The 23,738-nt window shown below is 36.2% G+C and overlaps 1 protein-coding gene across 1 annotated transcript in view; it reads left to right on the top strand.

Annotated features, from left to right (window-relative positions):
* The window catches only part of GNAQ (guanine nucleotide binding protein (G protein), q polypeptide), a 98,310-nt gene that overhangs the window by 68,558 nt on the left and 6,014 nt on the right, over positions 1–23,738 (top strand). The window contains exons 3-5 of the mRNA XM_009328097.1: positions 2,294–2,422; positions 3,413–3,542; positions 20,220–20,373. Coding sequence (XP_009326372.1) covers positions 2,294–2,422; positions 3,413–3,542; positions 20,220–20,373 — 413 coding nt within the window. The remainder of the gene's footprint in view (positions 1–2,293; positions 2,423–3,412; positions 3,543–20,219; positions 20,374–23,738) is intronic.

Below are 23,738 nucleotides of genomic sequence, written 5' to 3'. Positions count from 1 at the left end.
ATGCATAAGGATTCTTCTATGGACTGTATGGGCTCTGTAAGGTGCTACGGGTGAAATGAGTGAGAAGGTTGCTGTTCAGTAATTGAATGAGCAGAACTTGAGCAGAACTGAATGAGGAAAAGATAAGTATTTTTTAAAGATAAATTAACGCTTCTGGAACTTAATGACATCAGTGATTTGTGTTAGGACAAAAAAAATACTCATCTGCCCGTCTAATGGTTTCCAGTAACAATTTAATTTAACTATTTAATAATATCCCTTTGCATTATTGACTTTGTAAAATCAGCCAGCTGTGCATTACAGCGTACCTTAGTAACATGTCCACTCTGCTGATGGTGCAGAGGTGCGGTAACCAGGTTCACGTTGGAGACCACAGCTGAAGCTTGCCAAAGGAATTGCAACAAGGCGATTGTGTAAACTGGCCACTACCAATTTATTCAGTTAAAGTTCTCCTGCTCTTGTGAATACCACTGTAGCATGTAACGACCCACAAAGCTTCTTTGTACCCTTCCAAAACACAATCACAAAACAAAACCAAACCCTATTTTTTGGTGGGTGAGAGGGAAAAAGAAGCTAGTTCAGGGTCTCTGTCAGTTTCTTATTGTGGTGGTTATGGATTTTTTCACTTACACTTCCCCCCCCCCCCCAACAAGTTGATGGTGTTTTTGTCCATTTTGCTTTTTGTGTAGAACACTTGAGGGCAGATGAAGTGCTCAGACTCTCAAGCCTTTTTCTTATTGGCAGAAACTAATCAGTGTTCCTAGAAAATATATTCAGAGTAGTAGCTTCTGAATTATCTGAGATACATGGTTCAATACATCTTTCTAACTGTGTGTAACTTTCTCACATTCAATGTTTACTATCAGCTTAATCTTTCATGAACAAAATCATAGTGAGAGAGATTTGATAATGTTTTTGGCTCCCTCCCAGACTTAACAAATTAACTCTTCTGTATTTTTGCTGTAAGGTAGAAATCAAACTGCTTTGTTTCTGTCAGTGTTCAGGATAACTTGCTCTCACTATTTCATTAAGAAATCATTCAGAACCTCTAGAAGAAGTCTAATTAATTCTTTTCTGGGTTTATTTTAAAAGAGCACCTTCGCTAATAACTACAAGGAAAGGAACATGTTCAGAGCTTAGTTATACTTCATCATCATTTGATAAATTACAAGACCATTGCTCTCCCCCCCTAGAATGAACGACGGCATCTGTAGGTTAATTTATATTCTCAGTGGCTAACTCTAGGTCATTCATGTGCTGGGAAGTAACCAAATGCCCAAGAACTTAATTTCCTGCAGTAGTCTTTCTCCCAGATGTCTACCATGGGGAAAGCCCAAGCTGCCTGGTGCACTGACTTCATGTGATGTCCAGCTCCTGGACCCAAACAGGCTATCACACACACATTGGTACACTTCTTTTTTGAAGCATCTCTTTTATGAGAATTAATTAAAACCTCCAGTACACTGGTGCTTTATGGTTGAAACCCACCATTAAGCAATAGCAGAAGAGTTTTGTGTTGTACTTAATGAACCTTTACAAGCAATTTTATAGCAATTTCAGGTTATTTGCTAACCGACTGGGGTGTATTTCATGTACTGCAGGCTTATGAACTTAATCAGAAGTTTCAGTGTGAATGCAGGACTTTCAGGTGCCAGAGATCCCACTAAATAATCAGTGCTGCCTTTTGATAACAAGATCCGGAGGTTTCTTTAATTTGTCAGTGGGTGGGTTTTTCCTTTTTTGTTTTTTTTTTTATTTAATCTCCAAACAGTACCATTTATCCTCCTATCATTTTATAACTGATAGTGACCTATTCTATACCAGTTCACTGTTCCTTGGGAGATTCATGTTTGTCTATCCATGTATCTTGGGTAGACACTGCAGAATGAATATCAAGAAATATGTTACATATTCAAATAAAACTGTGCAATTTTATATTTCTCACACATTTTATAATACTATTTGTCTCTAAATTGCCTAGAATTATGTAACTGAAAACTTTGAATCTTTGGTGAATTTACATGTGAAAGCCAAGCAAACTTATATGAAAAAACCCAGAATAATTATGCTACCCTTCTGTAGAATTCACATGAAGCTATGAAAGTGTATAGGAAGGGAGGATGGAGCACATTTTTATACTTTGTCCCCTCTTTTATGCTGATAATGCTCTTTTTTCTGTTGTACTTCTTCCTACCCCACAGCCCGTTTCCATTCCCAAGTCTTCCTTTCTCTTTTCCTTAGTGGGATGATGGTGTCACTGTCTTGCATTCCTGTTGTTTCTCCCTGTCTATAGCTATCTTAACGATTTGGACCGCATAGCAGATTCCACCTATCTGCCAACTCAGCAAGATGTGCTCAGAGTTCGAGTCCCAACAACAGGGATCATTGAATATCCATTCGACTTACAAAGTGTCATTTTCAGGTAGAAAAAAAGTTTTAACACCCACTTGCTTTGTTTCTTTTGTTTCCTTTTACATTAGTAATACCATTTATAGGATATTGGTTAAAAGTGCATAAAAAGCAATTATTCTATGTTTTTAATATTTGAGCTTGGTCATTGTATTTTCATGTAATTGTCCACATATAATAAGGAGCTGATGTTAAAGATGTCAAAAGGATGAAAGACAATTAGGTTTGTCTTTTTTCTGAAGGTAGTTATTACTAATAGAAAACCTGCAATTTGTCTTTTCAATAACATACATCAAAGTTTCACTATGAATAATAATCTGAAAATACAATCACATGTCCTTGTAATTCATGTAAATTATGGAATACAAAATTACCACTTGTGTAGTTGATTTTTAGAGAGAAATTACTCTCCTTTAGAGAGAAATCACCCTACTTGAGTGCAAGTACAGTTGTTTAAAAAATAACGATGCAATCGCAGTTGCAAGTTAGGCACCTGTGTTTAGTTACACTGAGACACAGGATGAACTGGGAATGCACTGCAAGCAAATCCAAGTTTTAATTTCAGCTATTAAAAATTTTAGTAGGTACTTATTGTATTCTATTTGTCCTCTTAAAATGGGGCAGCTTTAACAAGTTGAGAATTTTGACTCTGGTAATTTGGGGGAGAAAAGGTAGACCACGAAGTCTATTCCGTTCACATCTGTTTCTGCTGAATACACAGGCATACATTGTCAAATCATGGCTCGAGACCTTTGTATCTCAGAAATCTGAGGGTTTTGAGACCCACAATAATGCAAATACAGAAAACACATCAGTCTTAAAAGCAAATATGATTAACTGTCTAGTTACAACAGATTCCATTAAATATCAATGGAAAAAATCATGAAGAAGAACAAACCAAACTGTGTTTTCAACTAAATTCTTGAATTTTGTCATTGTGTGTGTGTTTGTGTGTTTATCTGTTAAGGTATTCATGGAGTTGATGTGAATGTTCATTTTGCAGAATGGTGGATGTAGGAGGCCAACGATCAGAAAGAAGAAAATGGATACATTGCTTTGAAAATGTCACATCTATCATGTTCCTAGTAGCTCTTAGTGAATATGACCAAGTGCTTGTGGAGTCAGACAACGAGGTAAGCAAGCATCAGCAAAAAGCACCAGTTTTAAGGAAAAAATAACTTCACTTGTCCAGTCCCAGGTGTTTTTCCAAATGCACCTACCAGCAGTCATACACAACTGCATCCAGTGGAGTGAGAAGCATTACAGGGATCAAGAGGTGGGGAGGGGATCAGTCTTTAAATATGGCAAAGTTGATCCGCTCCATGGAGGATTCAAAGAAACCTGTCTGGTTTGTGTTGAAGGGGAATACAGTTGAATATAGAGAAATGTTATCAGTGTAGCTATTTGTGCAGTTAGTGTTAATGTAGCAGAGCCACAAAAATAGGCGGTGGGAAATGAAGACAAAATTTATATAGATTCTTTGCTAGAACAGACCCTAAAGTAGTACACTTCATTCCTTTGACTTAAAGCATAGGATGTATATTGTATTTTTGTTTCAAAAAATAACAGAAGTAAGAAAGTGGGTGAGCTGAGGGGCAAAGCACACTAGTATCCAGTATTTTGAATGCAGTTTTACAGAGCAGGGGGGTTATTTAATGTTTAGACCTTTTTGTCTTTCCTGTGGACTGTTTTAAGTTATTCATCAAACTTCTATGAGTTACTCACTGGCGCTGTCCTATGCAAGTCATTTAACATATACTTACAAAAGTTAGGTGAAAAAAAGAAAACATTTGAATGGCTGCATACATGTTGATTTCACTGTTTAAGGGAATGGTTGACATGACAAGGTAAAACAGGTGTCCCTGGACATTCATGTTGGTATGCTGAACTTTCTTCAGGATTCATTTTTAATAAAGTCTGAGAGCTCTGAAAGATTTTACATTTATAGTCTTTCCATAAAAGAAAAATACTGTTACGTGAGTTACATAATCAACTATACCATCCAAAGCTGACTTTACAAAAATGATGATGTAATCTGCACCAACTTCATCTCTTGTAATTTTGGAAGCTAGACACATGTAGATAAAAAGAGAACTCAGTCAGACTTGGCTCATTTCAAGCCAAGCCAGAAATGTCTGGTTCTATCTTTTTCTGCTTGCATTATTCTTTGGTAGCCACAAAGACAACACAGAAGTATTAAGCATTTTAATTATACAAGTCAAAACAAAATACATTGGAAATCACATAAAGAAAAATTATTTGTGATAATTTTCAAATGCTATTCTAACTATCCAAAATAAACTTCCAAGCTTCCTGATGTTAGCTATTTATCACTGTGTTTTCATACTGTCTTTCTCACAGGGAGAAGTTCTCCTAGGAACTGTCTCATAGCAAGAGGTTTACCAGACTCTGGTTCCCTGTTAAGAGTATCTCTTCTAGTTAGGTGTCTTGCTCAGACCCTTGCTCTGGTTTGTCAGATAACTTCAGTATGCAGATCATGACTAAGAGCATCCCTACTGTAGAAGACAGAGCAATATCTTCCTAGGCTGAATCATTTGGAGAATACAATCTTGCTCTGTGTTCTCATAAACTAAAAGGGTTCATGAGTTGTGAACTGAATAGAACACCTGACTGAAGATTTCCTTTATGTTTTGGGCTCTCCAGTGACTGAAGTGATGCCTAAAGTTGTGATAGCTTTCCTGTAATTATTTTTCAACTATTATGAAAAAGATCACTTTACTCATAAAGCTGTTTCGATTTTTCAAGTTTTCACTTTCAGAACACTTTGTGGAGGCAAAAGCTGTAAAACTCATTGTCTTACAGATGGCTCTTCAACCTCGCTGCTAAACTATTTATGTTTCTCATTAACAACAGTGGAAAACTTCTGAACCTTTTTGTCTTTCAGTTTAAAATACGTTCATAACTTTAATTCAAACCAGTTTTTGTTTTCAAGTCATACATACATACCCTAGTAGCACTTTCCAGCAGCCTTAGGCCTGTGTTACTCTAGCTCTGGGATGGATCCCGACTGTCTTAGAGCTAAGCACCCATCTGGGCAGCTTAGTTTTGGCTTTCAGCAACCTGTAGCCTGCCTGTCTAGCTTTTGTTGGTATACCAGAGCACTGCTTTCTTCCCTTCCTTTTCCCTCCCCTGTATCTCCAAACATTGCACTCACAGAATGCATGGGAGAAGAATGGGTTTATTTATTCTGCATAAAGCAAAGCATAGTTTGTCTGAATGTGGGTGTGGCAGAAATATGGGAAAGGTTTTAAATGTGTTAGTTGACACCTTGAATTAAGAAAATTACCCTCCAAAAATATTTTTGTTCTTCACTGGGGTGTGACAAGCTCAGTAGGGAAGACAGTAATTTAACTTGGACACTTTGGTAATCAGCCAAGAGATACTTTTTTGCACTTAACCTTTAAATTGTGAAACAGTATTAAAATCTTAGCACAGAAGTGAGAAAGTGTGTGTAAATGCCCTACTTTCTTTGTATGTATGCCATCAGTGTGATACTATGATAGAATCTAATACTTTGATCTGTGTGCCTCTTATTGAAATTAAAAGGTCTGACTCGACAACTTGCAGTGTTCTGCTACTCCCTTTACATTGCTTTCATGGCCTGATTAAACAGTGTGATTTTTGTGAGATGGCCTACTTTCTTTTTCTAATTAGTCCACTGCATGTTATCGCCTGAAGTCTTTTTCCTCGTAGTATGTTTTTACAAAGAAAACTATACTTTTTAATATCTGTGGCATTCTTTTTAGTTAATACGTTTTTTCATTAATCTCATTTTCATGAGTAAACATAAATCTGTAAGAATTATTATTTGCCATTTGGTGCATGTGTGTTTATGTGACCCTTCATCATTATGAAACTGGTTTAGAGCCCTTAAGACTCTTGATTTGTATTTCAAAACGTAGTTTCTGATAGACTCTAAGTTGTAAATCCATTTCTTCCCTTGTTTAGCTTATTCAAGAGAAATACATTTGGATTATAAATCAGATGAGGCTATACTGAGTTGAAAGGCTTTGCTAGTTTCCTCAAGGGCTTTTACTCACTGGGTATATGTGGGATTGAGCTGGGAACTGTTTCTGTCTTCACGCCCTTGGCGGAGTTAAGTATTCAAAGTTCTGAGGAATATATTATAACTACTCTGTAAGGGGACATCATACGTAGAAAATAAGACGAGTGTTCAGATTGCCTGTTATCCAGAGTCCTGTGTAGGATGACTCTTAAAGGATACATCCATGAAATTGCACTCCCATGACAAAGATCTGCAGCTAAAGAGTTGGGGGCTTCAATCCTGAAGAAAAGCACACATGCCTGCCCAACTGTATTTTAAGTATGATTCCTCTAACAGGCAAACTCAGAAACAACGTCATCTCTCTTAAGTATGTGTCTAGATTGTACATAACTAAGCATCTGATTTTGGTGCATACATGCAAAACAAGAAGAATTGGTAAGGGCAGTATATTTAAACGTATCTTTCAAAAATTTCAGATGATGTACAGTTTTAAAATGCCTTTCTCTTCTTAAATACTTGTAAAAGGAGAGATAGCTAACTGTTCCAAATTCTGCCCTTAATATAACAGTAAGTCTGTCTAGATTCGTTGGTGGAAATGAGGACAAAATTTGATCCAGGGGACATAATATACTAATTACATTAATAGTAATGTACATTAAGTAAATTGTCGCTCAGTCTGACATGATGTGATGAAGGAGAACATGTCATAAGTTAAATTATCAGATGTTTGACCTTTTCACTTTTTAAAGAAAAGTCTGACAGAATTAGAGGTGAGATAAAAAAATGAAGGAATCATCTCTCTGGTAAATTAATTTATAATGTATTTTGTCCTTTAGGTCAGGCTTTTGCGCTGAATTATACCAACAGATCTGGAGAAATTTGCAGTTTTATCAAAAAGCACAGTTTAGAACTTTTCCATTTTTAAAATCAACTTGTTTGCTTAAATAAAGGATTTTTTCTAGATAAACTGTATTAATCCGTATTCCAGGATATGCTGCGTTTAAATATGTATCACAGGTAGCTCTTCTAAACATACAAAATTTCATGGTCTCAGTGCAATAAATGCAAAAATGAGTTCCAGCTTTATAAGAGAACCAGTAACCACTTGCAGTTATGGAAGGACTAGAGACATCACAGTATACCTGTAAAATCTGGTTTCATAAAAAAGAGGTTTTCATTATCTTTCCAGAGCTTGTTAAGTACTTGGAAATGATGCTTGTACATATTTTTCTTCCGTATTAGCACACTAAAAGCCTTAAGGCGTATGTGATTTCATGTAGCTTGTATAGGTCTATGGCGGTTATGAAAATGTGGGCTTTTTATGGGTAGAGATCTTTCTTTTTTTTGTGTTCGCAGAGGAAAAACAGAAAAGACAGGATACAATTTCCTCAGTTCAGCTAAATTAATGGAGTCATAGGCTCCAAGTGAAATTTTGAAATTTTCTAAACTATCAAAAAGCAAATACTGTTTTTCCTGAGGTACCGTTAGAGGCTGCAAAGGTACAGAGGCATTGGATAGCATAAAGTATTAATTTATAAAAGATAATTTTTAGAAGTAAATCAGTATGAGTATTCTGAACATCCGTTGCACAAAGTAAATTGGGGGGAAGATGCCAGTTGAGATTATTTTGGTGAGAGCTGATACATTTTGGTTTAAAAAAAAATAGAAATACAATTGTAAAATATGATGTTTTAACAGGATTGGAGATAAACGTTGCTAATATTCACAACTAATATTCCTTCCACTTTGACTTTTGAGTAAGGAATTTCACTAATGCCCAGCATTATAAATACTTACTATGTATCTTATATACATACAAATATCTTATATATGCTTCTCTATGCCTTAGGAAAACAATGTTGTTTTCATTATTTTACTTGTTAAGCAATTTCTTTTCACTGATGAATGAAACCACATATAAAAGAATCATTGAAGGGTCTCTTCCTTTGTTAAAATAGTAACATTAATATAACTTCAAAAACTTGTATTTCACAGGTGATTTATTTGCTGGGTTTTCACTGACCTTGAATAATGAATCAAATAGAACTGTTAAGGTCTAATTCATTTATCTATCCTATCCAGACAGGTAATTTGCAGCCCTTTTAAGAGGTTTATTAAGAACCGTTATTGGTTCTTTTTAATCAGAAAAGGAGGAGATTTTTGTCAAGCAGAGTACTGCTCTTTTTTAAAAAAGCTTTTGTTTTAAAGCTTTTTTTTTTAAGCTTTTGTTTGGTTTTTTTAAAGCTTTTTTTTAGAAAGCTTGTACTATGTCTTAATAAATTATTTGATTTAGCTGCAGCCAAAATTGTTAGTTTTAACATAATAACGTGTAACTGAATTTCTCTTAAACCAGTATTTCCTTCCCTTCCCTTTAATAATCAAGAGTTGTCATCCGATTTGCATTAAAGTTTTATAGAAAGTACCACCTCCTTATAATTCATGTATTTACAGGTTTGATCCCAGATTGCAGTTCTTGCTGAAAATGTTTGTAATGTATGAAGCAGGCTAGAATGGCTTAAGAATTCTGAGTTTTCAAAATAATAGCAAAATTGATTCCTTGGCTTAAGAAATCCTAGACAAACGCCTTCAAGCTATGTCTAATATTGCCATTACTTCCTGTGTGTTCTCCTTTCACACATGTTAAACTATTATCTAGGATCTGTCTTCTGTGATCTTGACTAATGCCATATTGCTCAACAGACATCCACAAAAATGATGCCACAAAGATAATTTTCCCAGCTTCTCGCTTTTGGCCTGTGTTCATCTGTCCACTGGCTTTCACTTCCCTACCACATGGACCCAAATGGTTTGTCTGCTTTAATGACCTGCATCATCTAACCTGATATGATAACCAGATTGAATCTTTTTTGTCCCAGACTTGATCAGTCATTTAAAAAATATTCCAACAAATACTTTTGCATGTGTTACCATGCTCGTCATTCTGGACAGAAGGAGTTCCCCAGAAACTTGCCTAAACCTGTTCCATTGCTGCTGCGTAATGTACAGTGGTATAGCAGCCAGAGTTGTGTGAAGGCTGCTGCTTGCACTGTTGAGAACTCTGCTGCTATGACTTGATGCTCTCTCATTCTGTGTTCAGCATCCCGTTGTCTTACAGATTTATCCTGAGTTTATAAACTTTGAAAGCAGTGGCTGTTACTTAGGAGCAAAGTACAGCTGTGATCCCCCATCAAGTCTTCTAGGTTTCTGAAATGTAGAATAGCAGGTTCGTTTACCAGCAGCAGACATTTGCATGGCACTAGAAGTAGGAAAGCATAACATTTTTATTTTGAAATGTGGACAGAACCAGTAGATCTGGAAGTGACTCAAGCAAAATTTCCAAAAGCCATTGAACAAGTCTTGCAGGAATCCAAAGGTGTACTCAGACAAGTGGAATAGGAGAGATGGAAGGAAAAAGGGACGAGACTGGTGGAGTCCCTTTTGGAAGCAGTGTGGAGCTAAATAATCTGGGAAGAAAATTGTTCTTAAAAATGCTTTGTCTAAAACATTACCACCAGGGGATCATTAAAACTGTCTAGTGACTTTATAGTCTGTAAATACAGTGGCCCTCAGTACAACTGCGTTTAGCTTGGTGTTCATAGATAATCTATGAACTCTATCATAGCTGCATATGAGTGAGTGAAGTAAAACTGGTTGCTTAGAGGGGTAGGATCTCCATCCTGGAGACAGATGTTCAAAGCTTGACTGGACACGGCCATGAGCAACCTGATCTAATGACAAAGTTAGTCCTGCTGGGAGCAAGGAGTTGGACCAGATGACTTCCACAGGTCCTTTCCAACATAAATTTTTCTGTGATTCTAAGTAGAAAAATCATAGTTTGACAAGTGAAAAATTTTTTTGTTTGTTTCTTTGGGGAGCATCTTTGTGGTCATGCCATAAGGTTTTTCTATAGCTTCTTTAAAATCCTGAAGAACCCTACTTTATTTGATGGTGGATATCTGAATTAATGTGTACCTTCACAGTACTTGATTTACACTGAAGACCTGTCTTGCGATTTTATCAGAAGTAATGCTTGTATGAGGGCAAAACAGGATATTTAGAAAATTAGGGCTTCAGTACCTCAGCCACAACTGCAAATTGAAACTGAAGGAACTTTGTAGGGTGGTTTACTGCAATGTTTCTGTGCTTCAAGTACTGAATAAAGGCACTGTGCAAGGATGTCAGTTCTTTCGATTGATGGCAAATTTTATTATTCTTAGGTTGTCCCAAGTAGAAAGGATCAACGTTGCTTGGTTTGTTAAAAAATATTCCACTTAAAGTCCAATGTATTAAAATTACATGAAAATAATTACATGAAACCCAGGATAGGTATTTTTAGTGTGAACTCATTTGTGTGTGTATACAGGCATGTAGATGCCAGGATACCTGCTCATGTTTTGAATCTGGACAAAATACATCTGTAAAATAGATGAGTATCCAAAGCTTAGATGGAACTTCTGTAGTGTTCGTCAGTGTGATATGTTAACTGGTGGCAAATTGGTACAGTGTTCCAGTCGCACTTTCTTTTGATGTGGGACAAAAATAAGAAATGGCATGAGGCCACAGAGTTCAGAATACTTTCACTCTTTATGGAGTCACTTATCTGAAGCACATATTTCATTTTTCATCAGAACTATCTTGCTGTTCACATCTGGGCATGCTTCCACTTCTCTTCCAGCGCTTTGTGTTCCTTATTCACAGGCTAGTCCTACATGGCTTAGCATGAAGGCTGAAAGAAAACAATGTTGAGATCAGAGTACTTCTCTTTTTCTGCATCTTGAATAAACATGATACTTTAGTTGTCTGGTTTTTTCATCAACATTCAGCGATCCAGAACAATTGAGCATAGGGCAGAGGGATAATACGAACTCCCAGATAGAATTAAAATCCTCAAATGGTCTTCATAATTATTTAACAATGTTATTTCCATGGGAAATAAAATCTCCAGAACTCATTGTTTATTTGGAAACTAGAGAAAATAACACATTAACCACCTGTGCCAGACCTTGTTGCTGTATGTATTGTATCTGTTCATACCTGTTCACACATATGCATCTGTATTTTCTTTTTGGTTTGTGAATAAAGAACCTTTCAAATATAAAGTATCAGTACTGGGAAGCATTTGCATAAGGAAGAGCCAGAGCCTCTCTCTCTTTTGTTAAAGTTGGTGGTTCATAATGGAAATGGGAGGTTGAATGACTGTGAACCCGCTTGCAGAAGCTGCCAGAAATGCTGCTGGTAAATGTTGCTATTGGCAGCAATTGCTGGCAAAGATGACTGCCACTTATTTTTTCCAATAACCAGTGTCAAAACTGTCCAGAAAAGGGCATTTTTCAATGACAATTTAATTTTAAAATATTTTCATCCATTTTTCTCAAAAACATGTAGGTATTCGTGAAGAACTGATTATTCTGGCATTCATGTTATTTCATCAAAATTAATTTAGCAGCCATTTTTTTGTTTAAAAAATAATTGACAGCAATGTTTGGAACATGTTTTTTGACTACTTTTTGGACTACTTTTTTCTGGACAGTATTTTTGGGCTTTGATGGTTGTTGAACATGTTGATTTGATGGATTTCAACTGTCATTTGGTCATCCGTCCCTCTGCTGGGTACATAAAATTGCCATATATTTGTGAGTGCAGTGTTGCAAATTTAAGTTGTTGGAGAGGTGAGAATTATTCTCCCAGATGATTTAAAAATATAGTTCTTATCTACAGAGATGTCTTCCCAGTCCTCTACTAGCAGCTTTTTTTGTCAGGCTAGTTTGCAGAAGGATTAAAGACCAGTGAAGAAAATAAAGGAATTATTCCTGATCTCTGTGTTTGAAGTTGTCTCCTACTGCATTTGAGTTATTTGTCAAAATATTTGTACAACCACTGCAGTTTTTTCTTAGGTGGCTAGTTACAGGAGTATAGGTCCAAGATTATACTTCATACTGGTGGCAAAAATCTGAAGCACTTCCAGTTTTGATACTGTATTTACTTTTTTACGTAGAGGAGGACTCTGCACTTACCTGCCACTTTGCAATTTCCTCTGTTATTTCCCAAATTTCATGTAGCAGCTCTATTAAATTTCTAGCCAAGGAATACACTTTAGGTCTTTCTGTGCAGCCAGACAGTGCTTCTACTTAAATAATTGCTGGAAGTCTTATTTGGAGAATGGAGACGTTCCTAATTCATATAGACTTTCACACAAAAAACATACACATGCACAAGATTTTGTCAGGTAAAATAATAAAGTCCATTACTACAATACTAAACAACTTCCAAAATATTAACCCCTGCTTTTTTTCTAAAGCTCTCTTGCGTCAGTACCTCCTCTTCTACAATTACTGTCTCTGAATGCCCTCTCACTCAAATAAACGTTTGTTACCAGCCTAAATGTAGTTATGTACACAGTGCAAGTTGTTGACTGAAAAATGCATCTTGTTTAGCTCCTCGGCACCTTCTCTCTCATCATTTCAACAAAATTCAGTTCCTCAAAAGTTGTGAAATCCTAATTTTGTTAACAGACACTATTTAAATTACTAAAAATTTTTAAGACAAAAATTAATTACCACGTTTTCCATTCAGTATGTAAGTTAGAGTATGCCCACTAGATGCCACTCTAGACAATCATAAAGACAGTAATGGGTGAAACTCCACTACTGCTTCTATATTGTTTCAGATTAATATTGTACTTGGTCTTTTCTGTCAAAGCCCTATGTTTGTTAGCTGGGAAGTGCTGCTTTCTCTTCACTGGGTACCGGCTCATACAGCTTTTAAATGCTATTTTAGCGCTTTTCAGGTATTTTTCAGGATTTGACTTCTTAGTGACAAGTGCTTATAAATTATGCCAATTCTATTATTTCTGTAATTGCAGGAGTAATTGTGTATTTTTCCAGAGCAACAGATAGCAAAGAGAATTTCAATATGTAAATCCAAACTAGAAATCCATCATTTTAACATGAAACCTGAAAGTATAGGATTAAAAAAAAAAAAGTGGAAGGAAGTATACTCTTTTTTAATGTATCAAAACCCAAGGAAGAGTAAGAGTTTGCATTTGGATAAAAATGTGAAAAAACATGGTTTGTATGTCTAGTTATATTTGTGTTAATGTTTAATCATCATACAAAAAATTACCAGCGTAAAATCTTTTATACAGTAAGAGGTACATGGTAGAAAGAAATTTCATTTTATTTTTATTTATGTTTCATAAAAACATGTTTCTAGTCATAAAACTGGACAGTCCGATGATCCATGAATAAGTACAGTGTGTTTTCTTGGTGTTTAATAAGAAATTGGAAAAATCTTGTCCAAGATTATATGATCTGCTTACAGTTAACAAATTTCTATTCACTTGTGGAGTTTGTCTGCTGTATTTTTTATTCTGTGTTTCATGATGTTACTTTTACATTGGACTGGTGACTGTGTCAGGTTGTGTGGAGGACAGGAGAATTTTATGCTGGCATCTGTATATCATAATGAGAAAAATGGAGTAATGGCTGGCAATATCAATATGTGTTTATGCAATTCGGGACTGGCTGCAGACATAAACAGAGCAGGGAAGTTGCCCAGCCCAGCAGATCTTGGGGGATGGTGAAAACAGTGATCCCGCTGCTCATTTTCCTTGTGCCAGCTGCCTGCAAAGCCAGGGAAGCCATGACGAGCTGCTGCTGCTGTCAGAGGGGGCTTGCTGTGAAGGTTGGCATCACTGCTGAGAATGGCTCTCAGCTATTGAGAAAGCCTTGAGCCAGCTCCAGCTGCACATTTCTGTACATTAGTTATTCACACGTTTCTTTCTGCAGCATTTTCCATTGAAGCTGAAATAAGATTTTTCTGGAAGCAATTTGATGAGGTAGAGCTGGCTCATAAAATCAGATCTAGTACTTGAACAAACTACTAAATACTGCCTGCTCCCCACTGTTCCCATCCGCTTTTCGAAGAGCCACACTGTCTTGCTTGGTTTGGCAAGGCTTCCTTTGCATTGCATCTGACAGAAGGTCAGATCCCCAGTGCTGGCTGGCCTTTTTCTATACTCCTTGTAATCCTATCCCTATTTCCAGTAAAATACTGCAACATGAAACTGTTTCTTACATAAAAAGAAGTGCATCCTGTTAATGAGAAGTGGGGTTTTTTTCAGAACAGAGAGTAATTCAACAATTCTGTCTTGTCAAACATTCTTTAATTAAACTGATTAAAAATATTATGGCAGTAATGTTGCATATATGTTTAATAAAGGAAAATGGTGATCATGCAATGGTACGAGCTGTCATTAGCAACAGAAAACCTGCTTAGAAGAAATTTTAGAGAATAATAAGCAGTATTGTTGGAGAAATTACTTCTGGAACAAAAATAGTTTTATCTGCCATGACATACATGAAAGCTGATTTGCTCTTAGACATTGGATAAACAGAGAGATGAAAGACCGCAGAAGGTTAAGCAGAGTTTGATTAGTCAAAAAATGAATTGCTTCATATTTTTTGGTTAATCCTTGAATCATTCTAAAACAAAATAGCAAAGCCATGTTAGAATGTTTAATCTGTAATGGTGAACTCAGGACCTATATTGCTTTATCTGCAATACCTAGATTGCCTAGGTTTATCTGCAGTACCTAAATTGCTTTATCTGCTTACCCAGCCCTTACTCAGAAGCCATCCAGGTAGCCAGACCCTGAATGTGTATTGGGTAGGAGCAGTATTATTATATGAAGAGCCTGATTTTGGAATTAAACTGTAAATTACTGTTTCTCATTTTATAATGAGTCATTTCTGGTGAAATAAAGGCAAAATTCTTCTGGAAATATAAGCGTCCCAATGTCTTAGTGCAGAGAATGTAGAAGGTTGCCTCTTGGGAAGAGCTACTTGGAAATGGAAGAGCATATGACGATACTTTCCTACTCCTTTCCTAACAGAGCGTCTGACAGCAAGATCTTGACTTAAGCCTAATGGTAAGCAAAGGAGTAGCTTTGCAGATGTATATGCATATTTATAGTTAGAATTGCTGAATTCAGCTTCTTTACATGTTAATAACATAAGAAATTAAAGTCTTCTTTTAATGTTCATCTTCAGAACTTGTGTTGGATATTTATCAGCTACCCCCACATAAGTTGACTGCACTTGCTCTTCATTACAACTGTGCTGAGTTCTGAGTGGCAAGTTTAACAACAACAGTCCTTAAATTCAGAATACAGATTGCAATATTTTCCTAGGAAGTCCATCACTTTCCATTAGTATTGAAGCTATAACATTTCACCTCTCTGCTTCTTTTGTTGTGCCTTTGCCACCTTTTAAACTTTCTGACTCTTCTCTGTTGAAACAGAAACTATGAAAACCAAATGGTTTGATTCAATATGTGGAATAGTTTCAAAAGGAGAAGCCAGAGGGTAATTGTTTTTCATAATGATACATATTAATTTCAAGTTTACAGTGGTGGCTTTTGGGACAGTTTTTAAAAAGCGCTGAGAGTTTAGTATGTATTTAATGAGATCCTGCCTACCTTCCTCTTAAGGATAGGGAAAGGGAAAAAGCCAGTGAGATTACCCGTAATTCAGGCAACTGGTAAGCATTTTTATTTACTTGCTAAGGAATGGCTCAGTTACGGAAAAACCACGCACCTGAAGGTGGGAGTTATAGGGAGGGAACAGAAGAGGTAGACCCTTTAGGTTTTGTTATGTTACAACTACACACCAAGAGAAGATACAGCTATGGCCAATATATAGTGTCTTCTCTTTAGGGCATGTTAAGTACTTTGTTTTCTTACACTCTGATAGTATTGTCCATACTATAAGTGCAGTTTGTGGCACTAAAAAGAGGCAGAAAAAAATAGTAAAAAACCCCAACCTGAGTGTGAAGACAGGTTGTCTATTTACTCGGGTTTTTTCCCTCCTCGAAGTCCCCTTGAGTTTTCAACTATGATATTATTATTAGGTCTATGGATAATAAAGTTACAAAAGAACTGGGAAAAAAAAACAAAACCCAGAGTTAACATTCGACTGTGGATTTTGGATTTCCTTGGTTTGATCTTTAGATGTCAAAACTATGATGTTAATATGACACATGACTGCAATAACAGCCCTGTAATTTATGATGCTGTCAGATACAACTGACATTTTTCATTCAGAGGATCCCCATGGACAATACAAATGCTAAAATAAGGACGATGTGTAGGAAGAGGCAATAATTTTATTAGACCAGCTGATACAATGAGAGAAAACACACAAGCTCATGGACAATTCCATCATTGCATCGTTGCATCTAAGATCAAGGTTTTCTTCCAGTGAAATGGCATTGACCATAGCAGTCATTTATTAATATATATATAATGTTATGTACGTCATGCAATGAACTGAAAAGGAATTTTCTTAATAACTTTAAGAGGCTTTGCAAGACACTTGTTAAATATACGAATTATATTAAATCTGCATTGAATCTTTGGAATTGACTGATCTGTCCTTTTAAAGTTCTAGCAGTATCATCTTACTACATAAGTCTTTTGTGAAGTCATATTTGTCTGTGGAGCATTGCAATGTGGCATGCATTCAGAGAAGGTAACTGCTAATACCTTTTTTCCACGCTTCTGTTGTAAGGGCCCAACATAGCATTGTGTGGTCTTTTCCTTGAGAAGGATCATGGAATTTCACAGACCTGTCAATTCTGGATCTTAAGGAGAGTGATCTTTTTCTTAACTGATTTAGACAGCTTGTCGTCCTTTGCTAACTCCTTAGAAAATGTGTCTGCAGCCTTCCTGATTTCTTAAATCCTGCTGTTTGCTTCATTCTGCAGATAGAGGTTTGGTAAGGGCTGATCTGTAGTGATGTACACTCTGAAATAATCCCTATACCAAGATAGTTACTTGTTCCTCAGAGCTACCATTTGGTGCAGAAGACTCGACTGTCTTACCTTCCCAATATCCTCAGCTGGTATGACTGTACAGGGCAAGATCCTCGTACTGTAGGAAATAATTCTACTTCAGTGGGCTCTGGCAATGTAATGTGTATTTTTTATCATTTCCCACAATTTTCTGACTTCCAGTTAATTTTGTTTAGGACTGGATAATTTAATACAAAATTAGAAAGGGCAACAGTCTACTGCTGTTGTCTTCTTAAAGCCTATTCTCCCAGAATCAGGAATAGATTCAGATTTAGCCTGGCTCTTCCTGGAAATACAGTTAGCTGGATGACTTTTGGAGGCAAGTGGCTTCTGTGTGAAATGAAGCTTTGACTATACTAAAGAATACAGTGAAGTGAATGAGGCTGGGGTAATCTGGTAGTGTTTTATTGACTTCAGTTACTGACATCCCGAACTATGTTTTTTTTCTAAAGCAGCTGAGTGTTTCTTTCAGTTGTGTTAGACTGCACATATCGACCACTTCTGTAAACTTCTCAAGGCTGTGATTATTTCTTTTGATATGACATTATTTTTTCTGAAGCAGATCTTTTACACTGCCTTCTTAGTAGTATCCTTTTTTGGCATCCCAGATTGGTTTTGAATTTATTGAACTGTCTTTGAAATCATGGAAACCTGCTTCATCTCTGATCTGTCTGTTGAGTGGAATCCTTAGTAGATATTTCATCAAGGAGAGGTTTAAATCAGATGCCTCAAATCAAGTCTGAAAGGACTTGAAAGACATTTATAAATTTCTGATAGGAAAAAAGTGACTCTGTGGAATGCAATTCATATTATACAGAATTCACAACCAATATAAAATACAAGACATACTCTTCTTGCATTGAAGACATGGTATTTTGTTCTTTATTGTATATGTCTCCTAGTATTTTTATGAAATGCAGCACTTAGAGTGCTGAGCACTTAGAGTTAATGTTTTAGCTGATAGGATGCTAGAAATTGTTTTAGGCATGATACCGATGTACCTTTAGTCTGTATGCTTTTTGTGCTTCATCTTGTTTGGCATCCCTTTCAAACAGAAAGTGAAAATGTGCTCTGGGTCTAATAACAGTGTTTGCAAAACACAATTTTCTTGAACTTTCCGGGAGGAAGGGTCATAAATTGATCCAAACCGATTTACTTATTTTGCCTTTGCAATTGTGTGTTACATCTATGGAAAAAAATCAGCTTTATATATGAAAATATTGAAGGGTTTTTGTGAAAAGCAGGAACACTTACTCTAGAGAAGTAATTTCTTTGTGTTTTCTGTGCACTTTTCTTACTGAGAAGTTATCAATAGCTTATAAATTTACTGTGAAAGAACACTGCTTATTGAGTCATGACACTGTTTCACCTTTTGAGTGTCACATTAGAAGATACCAAGTGTTAATGAGTTTAGGTAAATATTTGTAATTTAAACAGTAGTTTGTAAATTTACATTGCCTTCTCTGTTTCATCAACTATAAAAGTGAAAACTAACCTGTGTAATTCCCGTTGCCTTTCTGTAAGGCCTTGTTTAGAGAAGAAGTCTATATAGAATGTTGAGAAGAAAACATGGTCTGATCAACAGTTAGTCTAAGGACTTAAGTTTTATGCTCAGCTCTGTTGATATTTCAGTTTTTCTCCTTTCTGAATGAAATCCTGGCACCATTGAAATCAATGCGAGTCGTAAGAGCTGACTGCAAGAAAGCAAAGGTTTTACTCCTCTGAATGAGTTTCTCAATCTATAAATTCAGCTATTTATTTTCACCCACCACTCCACCATGCGGTATAGTTTTATAAATTGCTTGAAGATTCTGTGGTGACATAAGAGACCAAGCCATCAACTTCTAAAAAATGGAAATTTTTTAGGGTTTGTTTTTTGGGTATTTGGTGTTAGGTTTTTTTTAAGTTCCTATTCTTCCTGCTTATGTTGGTCTCTTTAAAATGCAAATTAATGCAAGTAAAGATACATTTATTGCAAAACTGTCGGAGTTATCTGACAGATTGTTGTATAGCTCAGCAACAGCAGAATCTGCAGGATTCACCTCCTTGCTGTTTGGTTCTTTGGAGCCCTGTTTGGTGGTGAAACAGTTTTTTTCAGGGGGCTGCAGCTTTAAATAAAAATAATAATAAAAAGAGTAAGTTAATTCCCTTGTTTTGAACTCAATTTGTTCTGACTGTATTAACCACATCATGTCACTCTAACAGTTCTGAAGAACTGTATCAAATCATAACATAATTTTACAGTGACAGAAAAGTGTTACAAATAGAACTGTAGGCTTCACTTACATTTCAGCTATAATGCAAAGTAGTTTTCAGGAGCAGTTAAGCAATTAAAGAAAAGACTAACCCAATGATGTTAGAAACAAATTTAGCAATGTACAGATTTTTAAGATTTATTGTCATAAGCCTTTGGTGTTGATGAAATGTTCTCAGGTTCCAAATTTACTTGCAACTATTTCAAAGCTGATCTATTTCTAAGAATTATCTAACTCTGAATTTAAAGTTTGGAAAAGGCCTATAAAATAAATAAAGTTCTTAAACCTTGAACTGGTTATTATGTCTTGTTGTGGTATACTTGTCCCTACCATGAATCACATGCATTTCAATACCCCCCAGTTTGTTGGCTGGTCATAACTGTGCATACTCAGACTTTACAAATGTACCCGTTACAGCTTTCATGTTCATGACCTGTGTTTTAAAGAATACTTACACTTGAGCAGTTGAATTTGCAAAAGGGAAATGCCTGCATATTTAATTAACTGCTTACTTATTAATTGTAATTTAATTACTTGAACCTTACGTATTGGTAGGAAAGTGCAAAACATGCAATGGATCCGTTTACCAAATAAAGTGAAATTGCATGAATTTATTTCAAAAAAATTTTTTAAATTATTTTCATGACCACCAAAATTCCACTCTCTTTTTTGTTCCAGAATCGAATGGAAGAAAGCAAAGCACTCTTTAGGACAATTATCACATATCCATGGTTCCAGAACTCTTCAGTCATTCTGTTCTTAAATAAAAAAGATCTCTTAGAGGAGAAAATTATGTACTCCCATCTAGTTGATTATTTTCCAGAGTATGATGGTAAGTAGAATGACATCAGAGCTCATGCTCTCTTTACACTGCAGTAATGACAAATTGTAATAGCCTTGTCCAAATGCTAGACAGATAGATCCTTTGATATATTTTGCTCTTTAAAAAAAAAAAAGGTGCTTTGCAGTGTTTAATCATCTAAATTTTTAAAATATGGTTGAACTCGTGGGATTTTTTAGACTGCTAGGATTTCATTTTATGCGGTAATTGTGGGTAGGATCGCAGAACCTTTCATGGGAAATTGTTGACTTTTAGATGAGTATTTGTCATGTTAGCAGTGAACCATGTTCTGTCCCTTTTCATAGGTTGGGGTGAGGGTTTAAATTGAAGTATAAAAGCTAAAAAGAAATAAAAATACATTCCTCGCTTTTACGCATTGTCTTCCATACTCTTTTTTTTGAGGTTTGGTTTTGTGTAAGGCTGAATATCTGAGGGGAAGTGTCATAAGCTCTCTGTGGCACTCAGAAACCAGTACCACTCCTTCCACCCTTTTATTGTAGCTCTTTTTCTCCTTTGTTTTAATTTTACATTATTTATGTGAAGCTTAATGTGTTTGTCCATAAAAAGAATTACGTGGATTGTACAGCTGTTTCTACTAAAACTGTACTTTCAGAAGGTTCTCCTGAGGTAGAAAGCTCAGTATTCAGAGGTAACAGAGAAAAATCAAACTCTCATCATAAGAGGTCTAAAGAACTGAATGCTCCTATTTTTAAAAAAAGAAAATCTCTTTTGTCCCACAAGCGAGTGAATAGCAGATTTGAAAGCTGAATAAAAGATTAAATCTCTCATGTTCAAATATGGAGAGTAATAATAGGAAAAATTGACATTTTGTTTCCTGTTCAAGGGGAAGAAAACAGTGAACAGCCTGCAGTATCAGACTGTATTATTTATGAGTCAGTGTAAGTTTAGTTTCGTAGTGCTATGCAGAAGAGAACTGGCAGTTTGCGTAGAAATATGCTCGTTTTTTTCAAGTTTACTTCGTATGACGATTTCCCTAGATGATATCCTGAAGGTGAAAAGACTCTACGGTCTGCTCTGTTATCACCACTCAAGTGACGATAAAGCCTGCGTTAAATGCTTGTCCAGAAAAAAACAGGCAAAACTTAACCACTCAGCTCAGAGAAACACTACTTCTGTCCTTTGCCATTGATGAGGGAAAAAAAGATTATGGACTGGTAGGGCTGTTGGAGTCAAGACCTGGAAGTCTTCGAGAGTCTTTGTCTCTTAATTCTGTGGGTCTTGCTGGACTTAACTCCACAGACAAGGTTATGGCTTGATTTGATTTCTTCTGGTGGCAGGGTGGGATCTGTGGCTTGCAGAGGTCACCATGTGGTCCCCTCTTCTGTCCCAGCACACTGGGGATGTGGGAGGTGGGAAGATTTGAGGAAGGGATCAGAATTAGGTATTTTTCAGCTGGATCACTTCTCCCATCCGTTTTCCAGCACAAGAGAGAAAGTAGCATAGGGATGAGACCTGCTAGCCAGGATGGCAAATTGGACTGATTAAATTAAGCTAAGCAGTTCTGCTGCACGGTATATTGTAACAGCATTGGAAGGGGGACTGAGGCACGCTCAGGGGTCAGTGTTATCGCATGAAGACATCCTTGCGTGGCTAGTACTAGAAGACTGAATCACAGACTGGAATGAAGAGCTGGGAGAGGGAGAGAGGACAAAGACAAGAAGGGGCCATAGCTGGGAGGAAAAGAAGAGAAAAATATTGTAGTAGTACATCTTGAATGTATCATGTAGAGACACTTTTCGAAAACTTCTGATTAGGGAGCAGTAGACAAGAAACCAACTGATTCATATGGCAGTTCTTTTCCAAGTCTCCATATTATTTAGATCACAGCCACTTTGCAGTCTAAATTTAATGTTGACTCATTCAATTTTTTTGTAAATTCCTGAGGTCATAAATGTTCTTTCTAACCTCAATTTTCCACACTTGAACTTCAGTCAAATGAAAATTTAAATTACATGATAGTCAGTAGAAGTGTGATTAGGTAAGCAAATTTGAATGCAGGCTTGAATAGTGCAGTAGATTTTGAGAGCGCGCTGTGTCTAGCTACTACAAAACTGTTTAACAAAATTCTAGGAAGTTGTTTAAAACAGTAAGTGGTTTATTTTTAAGAAATCATTGTCTTTGAAAGTCTAAGAGTTTTCTTCACAAATATTGCAAATTTTTTCGTGATAGTGTGAGACTTACTGTTGCTGCTGTTTCTATAGAGTCTGGGTGACCAAGCCAAAGGCTAGACCCTGTTGTGTTTTAGAAGCTGTAGAAGTGTTGGAACAATCCTCTGTCCTGCTTATGGTCTGTTTACATTCCTCAATCTCAGGAAATGTGTAATCTATATATGTATGTACACATATGTACATACATGTTCATATGCATAGACCCATATATTGCAGAATCTTACTCCCCCTCCACATGTATTTGCAGCCCACCAGAAAGTATGTGATTTCTCTTCCACGCATTCCCTACCTAAATTTTATGGGGTTATCCAAATTGGAAATGTTAGCAATTGTAAGCTTGAAGTATTAAAAATAAGGTTTATTTTCCAATTGTTGAAAAATATGTGGGCATGGGCTAACCCCCAAAGTACAGATTTCATAACTACTGAAGGACAGAGCTACATATAACAGCTGAGCGCTGGTATTTATATTGCCACGTAACAAGACCAGGACTAATGAAGAGAATAAGAGGAGGAGGAGCAGTACAGAAAATATGCATGTTCTGTAGAAACCCACGTTCCAGAAACAGGAGAGCAAGGGAGTAATGGCCTTTGGAAACAGCACTGGGATAATGGAACAGAATTCAATAGCTTGTGGCTAATGTTCTTGCTTCTGCACTGCTCTTTTGGCTGTGAACGTGAATGAATCCTCACTGTTCAGGCTGGCAGTCATTACTTTACTTCTGTCTGCTGAAAAGCTGAACGTGTGGTTTGGTTACATAGACTCTGCATCCTTCTGAGAATTACAACCTTAATTTAGATCTGATAGGATCATTATCATACATAATTCAGATAACAAGTGATTTGTTAGAACACGAGCCTTTTGCAATCAGACAACTTCAGCTGGAGAGCATGTGTATTTTATTATCACTGAAAGTAAATGAAGTTCTATTGGTGACAGTGTCACACCAGTTCAGGATGTAACTTCATTATGCTACCTATTGAAATCCACATAAAACTAGTAAATGTTGCAGAGCTAAAAGACCTGAAGTACAATTTAAATATAGTAGGTGTAGACTGAACATTCACCAATTGTATTAACATTTTTAAAGATTTATTAGTATAGCTAATTTTTCATTTTTCATTCCATGCAGTTATAAATCACCTGTTTTAAACATTATCTTACCGA

This window comes from Pygoscelis adeliae, unplaced genomic scaffold (genome assembly GCF_000699105.1).
Source record: "Pygoscelis adeliae isolate BGI_AS28 unplaced genomic scaffold, ASM69910v1 Scaffold45, whole genome shotgun sequence".
Lineage (NCBI taxonomy): Eukaryota > Metazoa > Chordata > Aves > Sphenisciformes > Spheniscidae > Pygoscelis > Pygoscelis adeliae.
This window is presented reverse-complemented; position numbering and strand designations above follow the sequence as displayed.